Source organism: Vanessa cardui, chromosome 30 (genome assembly GCF_905220365.1).
Source record: "Vanessa cardui chromosome 30, ilVanCard2.1, whole genome shotgun sequence".
Taxonomy (NCBI): domain Eukaryota; kingdom Metazoa; phylum Arthropoda; class Insecta; order Lepidoptera; family Nymphalidae; genus Vanessa; species Vanessa cardui.
This window is the reverse complement of record NC_061152.1, coordinates 3,494,679-3,509,198: the sequence shown is the minus strand read 5'-3', so window position 1 is coordinate 3,509,198 and position 14,520 is coordinate 3,494,679. Positions and strand designations below refer to the sequence as shown.

General features: G+C 39.8%; 1 protein-coding gene across 1 annotated transcript in view; it reads left to right on the top strand.

The window, feature by feature from the left end:
* LOC124542156 (la-related protein 1B-like) overlaps window positions 1-14,520 on the top strand; it is a 95,697-nt gene that overhangs the window by 77,263 nt on the left and 3,914 nt on the right. Inside the window, exons 12-24 of the mRNA XM_047120091.1 lie at window positions 359-466; window positions 1,522-1,610; window positions 2,441-2,520; window positions 3,106-3,251; window positions 4,802-4,955; window positions 5,869-5,925; window positions 6,918-7,040; window positions 8,357-8,454; window positions 9,606-9,716; window positions 10,546-10,697; window positions 11,760-11,868; window positions 12,938-13,083; window positions 13,788-13,921. Coding sequence (XP_046976047.1) covers window positions 359-466; window positions 1,522-1,610; window positions 2,441-2,520; window positions 3,106-3,251; window positions 4,802-4,955; window positions 5,869-5,925; window positions 6,918-7,040; window positions 8,357-8,454; window positions 9,606-9,716; window positions 10,546-10,697; window positions 11,760-11,868; window positions 12,938-13,083; window positions 13,788-13,921 — 1,507 coding nt within the window. The remainder of the gene's footprint in view (window positions 1-358; window positions 467-1,521; window positions 1,611-2,440; window positions 2,521-3,105; window positions 3,252-4,801; window positions 4,956-5,868; window positions 5,926-6,917; window positions 7,041-8,356; window positions 8,455-9,605; window positions 9,717-10,545; window positions 10,698-11,759; window positions 11,869-12,937; window positions 13,084-13,787; window positions 13,922-14,520) is intronic.

Genomic DNA, 14,520 nt, shown 5'->3' with positions numbered 1-14,520 from the left:
CTGGTTAATAATTATATATTCACGTCTTACGCGGTGTTGAAGGGAAACATCGCGAAGAAACTTGCATGTGACCATTTTTCAAACTCCATTCCCTTAAGAGAATAAATTATTAATTTTATTGTCTTCTAAAGGGAATGGAGTTCTTAAGCTTACCAGTAAGACTCGTTAACTATATATTTTGATATTCCTCTTAACCCCTCCAATTCAACTTAAAGCCCCTGCTAGAAGGAGATACAGGACATAATTAGACGCCCCGTAAACCATTTCGCCCATGACGCGTAGCTATATTTTCTCCTCAGTTGCCTCTCAGATGAAATCCGTATTTGATAACCCTGTCATATCTCGTTCCCTCTTCCAGGCGCAAGAAGCAGATGGTGGGTATATTCCCGCTGGCGACGATGGGTGGTCCGCTGGTGGCGCCCGTATCCAGCTTGTTGCGTGCCGTCCCACCGCCACCGCTGCCCAGGTACCGTCACCACACTACGTATACACTACCAACAGTTAAAATGGTACACCCAAGTCGGTAAACACTACTCGGGTACTGATCAAAAATCAAAAATCAAAATCAAAGTATACTTTATTCAAGTGGGCTTTTACAAGCACTTTTGAATCGTCATTTAACAATTAAGTGAAGCTACCACCGGTTCGGAAAGTAGATTAGAACCGGCAAGAAACTCAGTAGTTACTCTTTTTCAACATTTAAAAAAAAATACAGTCATGTTAGTTAATACAATTATTTAAATTAATATATCCTGCCTGGAAGTCAACAGGTATTAATTCCATGCTTTTTTATCATCTACAAAATCTTGTATCGAATAATACGCCTTTTTCACCAATGTATTTACCACCACAATACACTGCGTATACACTACCAACAGCTGTTAAAATGGTACACCCAAGTCGGTAAACACTACTCGGGTACTGATCTGTAGCTTAATCTCTAATACTAATCTTAATTGACATTATAATAAAAAATCCCGCTGAGTTTCTTTCGCCGGTTCTTCTCAGGTCTGTATTATATTGCGAACCGGTGGTAGATTTTCGACGATCAATAAGAATGTGTAAACACTTCTATTTTGTATAAAGTTTTTTGACTTTGACTTTGAAAAAATCATTAACGGCTGGCATTATAAGCGGGCCGGGTCGCCAGTTCATTAATTTTGACAACATTTTTCAATGGTATTGACAATGATGTTATAGTAAACAGATATGTCATTAACGCGCAAAAATTGAAGACTAGAAAACGTCTCAAATTGGGACGTTTGCCTTTAGTCGTTTTACGTAGTAATACGTTATAATACATCACAATTACGTCGTAATACGTTCTGCGTAATTAAAACCTCTAGTTATCCCTTTTACTTATTGTTTTTATCAAGCTATCCTTTTTACTCGTAACGAAATGTAAAATAAACTGTCCCCGGCGCGGCACAATTTTTCTGTTGTTTAGTATGGATATAACATATCTGTTTATTAGAATATCATTGAGTATTGAATTATTATATGTACCGTTTTTGTTTTCAGAATGTTCCGAACTGGTCGAACGTCGCTATTGGCCCACGACCATCTCAACCCAGATGTGCCGGAGTTCGTGCCCCAAGCGAGACGCGCCGGTAAACACACACACACACACATATATATATATATATATAATTTGTCGTTGACTCGTAGGAATTTATATGCTATGATACACACTAACATATATAACTAAGAATGGTTGAAAATATCATTTTACTTTGCACAGTTAAGCGCAAGGATACATAATAAATAATAATAGTGAGCCTGTAAATTTCCTATTGGGCTAATGCATCTCTGATTCGAGATGGCCCAGTGGTTAGAACGCGTGCATATTAACCGATGATTGCGGGTTCAAACCCAGACGAGCACCGCTGATTCATGTGCTTGATTTGTCTATATAATTCATCTCGTGCTCAGCGGTGAAGGAAATCATCGTGAGGAAACCTGCATGTGACAAATTTCATAGAAATTCTGCCACATGTGTATTCCACCAACCCGCATTGGAACAGCGTGGTGGAATATGTTCCAAAACCTTCTCCTCAATGGGAGAGGAGGCCTTTAGCCCAGCAGTGGGAATTTACAGACTGTTGTTGCTAATGCCTCTTCCATTGAAGAGAAGGTTATTAAGTATCTTATTGGTGGAACCAAGCCGCATTGGAACAATGTGATGGATAGCGGGCAGACTTTTGTTGAAATTGGACCCATGTTGGTTTCCTCAGAATATTTTCCTTCGCCGACGAAATATAGGATGAATCATCAGCACAGCAATCATTGGTTAAGATGTACGCATTCTAACCACTGGGCCATCTCGACTCCAAATATACATATAACTGTGTAACAAATACAATAGATCTGCGTAGCGTAGTTGTTAAGAAATTATGAAATTATGTTTCTTGTTGTTTATTAATATTTTATATCTTTTCAGAGGAACCGAATTCTGAAAAGTCGAATGTTCAAGACGGTCAAGCGAGCCTCGAGAAAGTCGATCCTGACGTCTGGACCGAGGTAGATGTGGTTTGATATTAAACACTTTATTATTATTTATTGTATTAAAGTAACAGTAAACTGTGTAGGACAATAGTTCCAAAATAAGATAAGATTAACCTATATTCTGAAAATAAATGATTTATTTTTATTAGTATAGAATAAGTCTTTTAGGGTACTTTTTGTTAGGTTCGATAAAGTATTTAAAATATTCGTCTCTTGCCTTTCTAAACTCTTCTATTGTGAATTTCGATATTAACAAAAATCGTGTATATGAGAAGTAGACAGAAAGAGAGAGCACTATCAGGCGTCTCTGTCTGCCGGCGGTACCTGAGTGAGTGTGTGTGCGTGTGCGTGTGTGCAGGTGAAGCGTCGCTCGACGACATCTAACTTGTGTCGTACTATATATGAGAAGCGGTCAGAAAGAGAGAGCACTACCAGGCCTCTCTGTCTGTTAACGGTAGCTGAGTGTGTGTGCGTGTGCAGGTGAAGCGTCGATCGAAGGCATCTAACTTGTGTCGTACTATATATGAGAAGCGGTTAGAAAGAGAGAGCACTATCAGGTCTCTGTCTGTTAACGGTAGCTGAGTGTGTGTGCGTGTGCAGGTGAAGCGTCGCTCGAAGGCGGGGTCGCGCGAGCGCGCCGCGCCGCCCGCGCCGGCCGAGGACGAGCCGCGCGAGGAGTTACACTTCCAGCTCGACGAGGAGCTCGACCTGCCGCCGCCCAGACACAACACCTTCACGGACGCTTGGTCAGTGCACCCCCATACTACCTATACATTTTCGACGACCTCCATGGTCGAGTGGTGTGTACACCGGTTTTCATGGGTACGCCACTCTGAGGTCCCGGGTTCGATTCCCGGCCGAGTCGATGTAGATTACCATTAGTTTTCTATGTCGTCTTGGGCATGGGTGTTGGTGGTATCATTACTTCTGATGTTCCACAACACAAGTGCGTTAGCTACTTACATTGGGATCAGAGTAATGTATGTGATGTTGTCTCATATTTATTATTATTATTATATACTACACTTGCTGGTAGGCCTTTGTGCAAGTATCTGGGTAGGTAGCACCCACTCATCAGTTATTCTACCGCCAAATAACAGTAATCACTATTGTTGTGTTCCGGTTTGAAGGGTGAGACAGTATAACTACAGGCACAAGGGACATAGCATCTTAGTTCCCAACTATATATATATATACTACACTTGGTGGTAGGCCTTTGTGCAAGTATCTGGGTAGGTAGCACCAACTCATCAGTTATTCTACCGCCAAACAACAGTACTCAGTATGGTTGTGTTCCGATGTGAAGGGTGAGCCAGTGTAAATACAGGCACAAGGGACATGACATCTTAGTTCCCAAGTTTGGTGGCGCATTGACGATGTAAGGAATGGTAAATGTTTCTTACAGCGCCATTGTCTATGGGTGATGGTGACCACTTACCATCAACCTATATAATAAAATTAAAAAATTAAATAAAAATAAGCGCATTGGATATCAGAGCTGCTTATATACACAATACTAAATAATTAGCTTGCAAATTAAATCAAATTCATAGAGGTCCCGGGTTCGATTCCCGGTCGAGTAAATGTATATTATCATTAGTTTTCTATGTCGTCTTGGGCATAGGTGTTTGTGGTATCATTACTTCTGATGTTCCACAACACAAGTGCGTTAGCTACTTACATTGAGATCAGAGTAATGTATGTGATGTTGTCTCATATTTATTATTATTGTTATAATAAAATTTGATATTCTAATTGAAACGATACAAAACAAATAGATAATGTTAAATAAATTTCTATCCATGGTCGCATCTGAAACTGATTGAAATTGTATTCACGAGTACCTGAAGAACAAAAAGAAATAATTTTCGTAGCCTAAGTTACTCCTGGTGACATCATCTAAATGCTAGTAAAAGTCCCGTAAAAATCGGTCCGGCCGTTTCAAAGATTAGCCGGAACAAACAGACGAAAAGTTTGTACATACATATGCATGTACAAAAAGCGGTTATTTTAATATTATAGACATTCCAATTTTATTATATGTGTCTAATTTCAATCAAATATTGCCATTTGTGAATCAACCACTAACTCTCCTCAAAATGTGGTAATGGAAGACATCGTGAGGACGTTGACGTTTCTTCTCCTGTGTATCAACTAACCCGAATAAGAGTAGCGTGGTGGAAAATAATCCAAACCTTCAACCTTTTGTACTTTGTAAGCTTCGCACGGGAAAAGTCGCAGTTTCAGCTAGTATATATTAGGTAACATTAACGTTTTGATGTGTGTGTGTTCTCAGGTCTGACGAGGAGTCCGACCTGGAGCTGTCGGACCGCGATATCGGCAGGCTGCTCATCGTGACGCAGACGGCCACCCGCCAGCCCAAGCACGACGGCCACGACCGCCAGGGCGACTGGGCGACGCGCACCAAGATCACTCAGGACTTGGAGCAGGTGTGTGCAGTACATAGCCAAGATAGTCCAGAGAGACCTAACAACATCAGCCTGTAAATTCCCACTGCTGAGTTAAAGGCCTCTCCTTCCAATGCGGGTTCGTGGAATACACATGTGGCAGAATTTCTATGAAATTTGTCACATACAGGTTTCCTCACGATGTTTTCCTTCACCACTGAGCACGAGATGAATGATAAATATATGATAAAGACAAATTAAGCACATGAATCTGCGGTGCTTGGCTGGGTTTGAACCCGCAGTCATCGGTTAAGATGCACACGTTCTAACCACTGGGCCATCTCGACTCGGAGGAAACCTGCCTGTGTCTAATTCCAAAGAAATTCTGTCACATGTGTATTCACCAACCCGCAGTGGAGCAGCGTGGTGGAATATCCTTTTAACCTTTTACTCAAAATGTGGTATTGGAAGACGTGTGGTTGACGTATCTTCTCTAGTGTGTTCACTAACCTGTATTAGAGTAGCGTGGTGGAATGGGATTCAAACCATCTCCAACCCTTTGTTTCAGCTAGTATAGAAATGTTGTTAGATAATGTTGTCTTAAATTTTCGCGATTATTACACATTTAAATAAAACAAGTTATTACGGATTTTATCGCGTATATTAATTATTTTTGACATCCCGACGTTTCGAGCACTTTACAGCGTTCGTGGTTACGGGTCTACGCGATTAAAATCCGTAATAACTAGTTTTATTTAAATGTTGTTAGAATTGTCCTATGAGTAACCAGTTACACGTACAAATGACTAAAAATTATGAAACCCGACAAAAATGTAGCTCATACATCAGAATAACGACATAGTCTATAATTTTGTAGACTACCAACCTCGAAAATACAAGTGAACCATCAGGCGAATACTAGTTTATTAATATATGTGTATTTTTCTATTTGCAGGTGATCACGGATGGTCTCAGACGCTATGAAGAGGACCTATGGAATGAATTTTCATCGGTGAGTTTAATTTTTAAATAAAACAAAAATTACATAGAGAATGTCAATATTAATAAAGCTTAGACTTGGTGATAGGACTCTATGCAAGTGGTACCATCCTTTGGTCTTATATACCACCACAAAATAGTTATACTTGTGATTTTGTATCAAAATCAAAATATACTTCATTCAAGAAGGCTTTTACGAGCACATTTGAATCGTCATTTTACAATTAAGTGAAAGTAGATTCTATCGAGAAGAACCGGCAAGAAACTCAGTAGTTACTCTATTTCAACATTTAAAAAAAATACAGTCATGTTAGTTAATACAATTATTTAAATTAATATATCCTGTTTGGTAGTCAACAGGTATTAATTCCACGTATATACTGATTACAATAATTGACACTTATTTTTCTCATTGTCAAATAGTCTATTGCGTTTTGAATTCAGATGAAACTGTTATCTAAAATTTCGGATGTTAATTTAAAATGTTACAAATACTTAAATGGAATAGTGTTGTATTGAAAATATAGATATATTAATTGATAACTGTTTGTACAGTTGAGTTGTTAGCAAAGAGGTTATATATTTATTTACTTTGAAATAATTTTAGTGATCGATACTCCAATTCAGACTATAGCTTGTACACACAGTACTTAGGCAGGCAATAGGCTTTATGTGCAAGTGTATGCATGTGTCATGTCATGAGTCGAGATGGCCCAGTGGTTAGAACGCGTGCATCTTAACCGATGATTACGGGTTCAAGCCCAGGCAAGCACCGCTAATTCATGTGCTTAATTTGTCTTTATAATTCATCTCGTGCTCAGCGGTGAGGGAAAACATCGTGAGGAAACCTGCATGTGAGAAATTTCATAGAAATTCTGCCACATGTGTATTCCACCAACCTTCTCCTCAAAGGGAGAGGAGGCCTTTAGCCCAGCAGTGGGAATTTACAGGCTGTTGTTGTTGTTGTTGTTGTTGTATGCATGTGATGTGTGTCTGTGTGCGCAGTCGTACAGCAGCACGCCGCAGTACCGCACGGTGTCGCTGATATCGCGCGAGCAGTTCGAGGCGGCCGCGCCCGCCGAGCGCCACTGCAACCCCAGCGAACCGCCGCCACCCCCGCCGCGCCCCGTAAGTACACCCCCCTAACCCCTCTTCACACCCCCCCCCCCCACTACAACTACCACAGACTCGGTCGCATAGATATATTCACTACAATCCGGGGTGTGTTGTGGGATAGTGTGTACGCCGGTTGTAATGGGTACGCCACACCGCTACCCCTAACCCCTCCCCCCACCACACCTACCAGAGACTCGGTCGCATAGATATACTACACTCCATTCAATGGGATGATAGTGTGTACACCGGTTGTCATGGTTACTCACCGAGGATTCGGGTTCGATTCCCGGTGTCGATGTGGAAAATGTACATTAGTTTTCAATGTTGTCTTGGGTCGTTACTTCTGATTTTCCATAACACGAGTTTGAGTTCAAATATATTAACTCAACTTAGGCGTGTTCTAGATTTATGATATAATGTTTATGATGTTGTCTCATATTTATTTATTATTATATTATCTTTACTCATAATCCGATGGGACGATACAGTTGGGAGAAGATCAAAGTGGTATTCCAAGTTTTGAGACTCAGAACAGAAATAGCCCATATTTTTTTATATACCCAAGCCTGAGATTAACACACGCCTGACCAACAGAACGATTCGTGATCTTTTAAGCATGTATCGTATGACCACAGTATAATCATTCCATTATCCAGTACTATTATTAATATAAGATACAATTGGCTATTTGACTGGTTTTTAAAATCCATTTTATATTATTTAGTAGAAGTTAAGAAACCCAGTAAAAGTTGTGTTTTTTATTATTAGTACATATTCCATATTTAAATAGCGCGCAAAAACGCTACTTGGACAATATGGCGCTGGAATGGGGCGATGACGTCACTTTTCTGTATTTTAATCTGTGGTACATATAGTAGAAAAGCAAGGTTTACAAGAAAGTGACTTCATCATAAGTCCGGCCAATCAGGAGCGATTTGTGTCACGTGACAAACGTTTCAGAAAATGCATTTTTATTTATGGATTTTGGAATAAATTAACTTTCAACTTACATTAGTAAATAACTATTTTTAAATTCATAATATACACTGATTACAATAATTTTTTGCATTGTCAAATAGCCTATTGTTTACAAAATCAATTAACTGGATTAATTGCCGATTCCAAGTCAGACTTAATATAGACTAGGACGATATATCCCCCAACCCGTTCCGAACCCTTTCCTCAAACGGATAGGAGGCTTTAGCCCAGCAGTGGGAAATTTATAAGCTGTTGTTGTAGGATGATATAGATCGATCTTAGCCCTGAATAGAGTGTTGAAATCTGCGTTTTACTTTAAAATAATAATAATAAATTGTACGTGATTATAGGCCGTGGAGCAAACTCAGGAGGGAGGCGGCAAGATGCGTCCGCGCCGTACGGCGCGCTTCTACGCCGCGAACAAGGACCCGCACGCCACTGACGTCATGTGAGTCGGCCTTACGACCCCATTTATACTCCATTCCCCCCCATAAGAGCAGAAAGGCCAAACAAACGTCATTTGACAGCAAGTGGTTTGGAGAGATTGGTTAATCTATAATATTAACCAAGAATGATTTCCAGCGAAGATCTGCTGATGTCTAGTATAAAATATAAAACGCCAAAATGTTATTTAATATAAAATGTAAAACAAGGCACGGGTATCTGCGAGCCTGTGGATGTTGTAAATTAAATAAAAAAAAATCTATAACATTGGCTTTGCTCGTGTTTTAGGCTGTTGATTGTCACGTGTCAGGCAAAAAAGTAGCCTATGTCCTTTCCTGGAGTTTAAGTTTGCTTCATACCGAATTTCATCTAATTCGGTTCAGCGGTTTTGTCGTTAAAGAGCGATAGATAGACAGACAGACAGACAGACAGAGTTACTTTCACATTTGTAATATTATTTAATTCCAACGATAAGAGGAGAAAGGACAAATTAACAGGAAATTTGACAGGAAAATGACGCGATCTTATTGGTCGAGATCGAGATAGCTTGGGTTATCTGTAATAACTTAATTTAACTTCGAATTTGCAAATTAATGGCGTTTTGAACGTTGATGAAACTACTGACCTCCGTCCTCGAATCGAGCTGAGGGCTTCTGACTACTAAGTACTTGCATCTTAACATCGCTTTCCATATGTTGTGATAGTAAGGTGAGAAAAAGTTATCCATACACCAGACCCCATACTATCAGATGACCTAGGTCGTTGAATTTGCCTCAAACGACCTAAACTTGTTAAAGAGTCGAGATGGTCCAGTGGTTAGAACGCGTGTATCTTAACCGATGATTGCGGGTTCAAACCCAGGCAAGCACCGCTGATTTTTATGCTTAATTTGTCTTTATAATTCATCTCGTGCTCAGCGGTGAAGGAAAACATCGTGAGGAAACCTGCATGTAACAAAATTCATAGAAATTCTGCCACATGTGTATTCCACCAACCCGCTTTGGAACAGCGTAGTGGAATATGTTCCAAACCTTCTCCTCAAAGGGAGAGGAGGCCTTTAGCCCAGCAGTGGGAATTTACAGGCTGTTGTTGTTGTTGACCTAAAGTTTTTGTCTACTACGTCCTTATATTTACCTGGAACCGTTACAATTCCAGAAGCAGCAGGAAGCACAAGACCCGGCACAGCCTCAACCCGCCGGTGGAGCACCACGTGGGCTGGATCATGGACGTCCGCGAACACAAGCGCTCGCATCGCGACAGTACCGGGTAGGATATGCTCGTTTATCTATTATAGTTCGATAATAATCTTTATTGTAAGTAAACATAATACTTACTTGGTGGTAGGGCTCTGTGCGAGCCCGTCTGGGTAGGTAACACCTATCGATCAGATATTCTACCGCCAAATAACAGTACTTAGTATTGTTGTGTTCCGATTTGAAGGGTGAGTGAGACAGTGTAACTAGAGGCACGGGGGACGTAACCGTATAACGTCTTAGTTCCCAAGGTTGTTGGCGCATTGGCGATGGTAAATATTTCTATGAGCGGTGGTGACCACTTACCATCAGGTGGTCCATATGCTCGTCCGAAAACCTGTAGCATAAAAAAAAAGATAACTCAGAAAAGAGAGACTGCAAGTTCAAATCCAGGCAAGCACCACCACCGAATTTTCATGTGATTAATATGTGTTTCTAATTAATCTCGAGATCGGCGGTGAAGGAAAACATCGCAAAAAAACTTGCATGTGTCTAATTTCAACGAAATTCTCCCACGTGCATTCAAGCAGCGTAGAACATACTTCTAACGTTCTCGTCAAAAGGGAGATGAGGCCTTAACCCAGCAATGGGATATTTACTGGCTGTTTCTATGTCTCTATTATATGAGATCTGCTGAATATATGTATATATGTAGTAGATTTAACTATTTATTTAGGCGATATGGCTAGAAAGAATGTTACTTGCGAGATGACGTCTGACAGAGAAGTATGGAAGGAGAAGACATGCTGTGCCGACCCCGAATAAAATTGGGATAAGGGTCGGAGGATGATGATGTAGTAGATTTAACTCCAATATTAATTGAAGTATATTTTGTGTTCCAGTTCGTCGCTGGGTACGTCCCCGACGCTGGGCTCGTCGTGCGGCTCGGTGCCGCAGTCGCTGCCCGCCTTCCACCACCCGAGCCACGGACTCCTGCGCGAGAACCATTTCACCCAGCAGGCCTACCACAAGTACCACTCCAGGTGTCTTAAGGGTGAGTATCTGAATCGCGATATGTTAAAATCAGAATATACTTCATTCAAGTAGATATTTACAAGCACTTTTGAATCGTCATTTAACAACTGTGTTATGTGAAGGAACCATTCATTTATTACGTAAGACGATTTAGGGGGGAGAGTTTGTGTTAAGGGTAAGTAACTGAACGTTATATGTCAAAATCGAAATACACTTTACTCAAGTAGGCCTTTACAAGCACGTTTGAATCGTCATTTAACAACTGTGTTATGTGAAGGAACCATTCATTTATTACGTAAGACGATTTAGGGGGGAGAGTTTGTCTTAAGGGTAAGTAACTGAACGTTATACGTCAAAATCAAAATATACTTTATTCCAGTAGGCTTCTACAAGCACTTTTGAATCGTCATTTAACAACTGTATTATGTGAAGGGGCTATTCATTTATTACGTATGACGATTTAGGGGGGAGAGTTTGTCTCAAGGGTAAGTAACTGAACGTTATACGTCAAAATCAAAATATACTTTATTCCAGTAGGATTCTACAAGCACTCTTGAATCGTCATTTAACAACTGTATTATGTGAAGGAGCCATTCATTTATTACGTCAGACGATTTAGGGGGGAGAGTTCATTGACCATATCTTATGTTGCCTGGTTAGGGGGTGGGAAGGAGTTTCGATAGATTTGACGTAAGATCAAAAAAATAAGCAATTTTTCCTTTAGATTATTATGTAATAAGTATTAAGAAAGGGGGGAGGGGTTGGCCTTTCCTTATTGTAGGGAGGGAGGGAGTTAAAAACTAGCGAAAATTATCTTGCGTAATAAATGAAAGGTCCCAGGCTACCACCGTTTCGGAGAGTAGATTATACCGTGACGAACTGACAAGAAACTCAGTAGTTACTTTTTTTTCAACATTTAAGAATACAAAGTCATGTTAATTGTATTAAATAGTACGGAACCCTCACTACGATAGTGTGACACACACTTTATTAGTTTATTATATAACTATAAGTACGATAGTGTGACACACCCTTTATTAGTTTATTATATAACTATAAGTAATATTTGTCACATTTCCAGAACGCAAGAAGCTCGGTATCGGCCAGTCTCAGGAAATGAACACGCTGTTCAGATTCTGGTCGTTCTTCCTACGGGACCACTTCAACAGAACCATGTACAACGAATTTAGGTATGCCTGTGCTTTTTATTTATAGTTTTTCGAAACACCATCATCATATTCTATTAAAAAAAGTAAGATGTAAATTCAAGTATAGTACGACACAACTTAGATGTAGCATCGGTAAATTTAATAAAACCGATCACTGCCGATTCACACAACCAACAGAAACAGCTCCCTATCGCGCCACTCGACGCTATTCGTCGCTATAGATTCCCGCGTCAGTTCGACCCGAGACAGCGAGTGCGTGTAAAGCGACGCGGCGAATTGACGAATATATTAGCTTATATGATATTACGAGTTAGCGCACTCAATCCAGATGTGATCGGTTTTATGAATTTTGCCGATGCTATATCTGAGATGTGTCGTACTATACGGTGTGATACCATAATGGCGTTTACAATTTGCCATTGGCCTCGTAAGGAATGCTTAATATTGCCTACCGGTAATTTCTACGAACAATGATGCCCACCTATACTATTATTAGCGACCCGCCCCCTCTTCGCACGAGTGCAATGCTGACACCAAAATATACTATAGAATATGTTTATTTAAGACATAACATTAGAAACTTCTAAAATTATCAGTGTTTCTTTACTATATTGTCCGTGTATTATATACAAAAATCTTCCTCTCGAATCACTCTTATCTATTAAAAATGCCGCATCAAAATCCGCAACGTTGATTTTAAGATCAGAAACATAGCGGTGAGCGACTTTGTTTTATACTATGCAATGATTAGTATGCTGAGTTTTATTATCTGTGTCTAATTGAAATAAAACTAGTTATAACGGATTTGAATCGCGTATAATAATTGTTTTTAACATCCCGACGTTTCGATGTCACGGGTAGACTAAGGTGACATTTGTCTATTTGGAGAACAAAAGAAATATTATTGACAACTACCGCCAACGATTTCTCAATTGGTATCTTGAGTAACGTTCCGGTTGCACGCAGAAGGCACTGACTGTATCTTTAGATCCGTTGTAACTAGTTTTATTTCAATGTGTAATAATCGGGAAAATTTAAGACAACATTGTGTGTCTAATTGTTGTTTTTTTTTTTTTTTTTCTGTCACCAGGACACTGGCCAACGAGGACGCGTCGGCCGGTTTCCGCTACGGGTTAGAGTGCCTCTTCCGTTTCTACTCGTACGGTCTCGAGCGAAAGTTCCGCCCGGAACTCTACCAACACTTCCAGGCCGAGACGCTCGCCGACTACGAGAAAGGTACGACGAATGATATTATAAATAAATATAAATATGAGACAACATCACATACATTACTCACCAATCCCAATGTAAGTAGCTAAAGCACTTGTGGTATGGAAAATCAGAAGTAACGACGGTACAAACACCCAGACACAAGACAACATAGAAAACCAATGATAATCTTACATTGACTCGGCCGGGAATCGAACCCGGGACCTCGGAGTGGCGTACCCATGAAAACCGGTGTAGACACCACTCGACCACGGAGGTCGTCAAAACAGCTGTTCATTAAGATGAAATTAAGTTTCAGTTTGTTACAGTTTCGCGCGCTTTTGTTTTTGTTTTTTTTAATCGGTATAGCCAATTTCATGGATAAAGGAATCTCGTCAAGCGACTATAATAATTATATAATTAAAGTATAGACTTTGTAAAACGGTCCCACTTTTGGGAAATGGCATCCTGTCCCTTCGAGGAGGTTTTGGAACATATTCCAGAACGCTGTTCTTATGAGGAATGAAATACACATGTGGCAGAATTTCTATGAAATTAGACACATGCAGGTTTCCTCACGATGTTTTCCTTCACCGCCGAGCTCGAGATGAATTACAAACACAAATTAAGCACATATATATAGTGGTGCTTGACTGGGTTTGAACCCGCAATCATCTGTTAAGCTTAGACGCATTCACATTTGTAATTAATTATTTAATGTTTCGTTACAGGTCAATTGTACGGTCTGGAAAAGTTCTGGGCCTTCCTGAAGTACTACAAGCACGCGACCGCGCTGCAAGTCGAGCCGAAGCTCGAAGCTCACCTCGCCAAGTTCAAGAGCATCGAAGACTTCCGCGTGCTGGAGGTATGTATAGGCAGGCTACCTTGTCTTCCTGTTTTATATTTTTTTGAAAATGTATGTTTGTTTCAACAGACAAAAAGGAAGGTTTATTCTGTGTTAGGAACGTCGAAATACCCTCCAAATATCAATGATAGCCAATTCCGTTTTTTAATAGGGTGTCATGACATTACAAGCAAATATAGTTTATTGTCGTTATGAGATTAAAATTAAAATACCACTCGTTCTGAAAGGAGATTCTACAGAGAAGAAACAGCAAGAATATCAGTAGTTACTCGTTTTCAATATTTAAAAATACAGTCATGTTAGTTTATCACAATGATATACGTATTCGTAATATAATATATCGGACGCCATTTTATCATCTGCATAATTCTGTATCAAATAATATACCCTCTTTAGCAATGTATTTTTTGGTAATGATTTAAATTAATGAAACTGCAAAGTTACCTTACCGTGTTTGACTTGGCTTACCTTGCTTGTGAGATGTATACCTGTTGACTTCCAAGCAGGATACATTAATTGAAATAATTGTATTTAATTAACATGACGTTGTATTTTTTTTAATGTTAAAAAAGAGTAACTACTGAGTTTCTTGCCGGTTC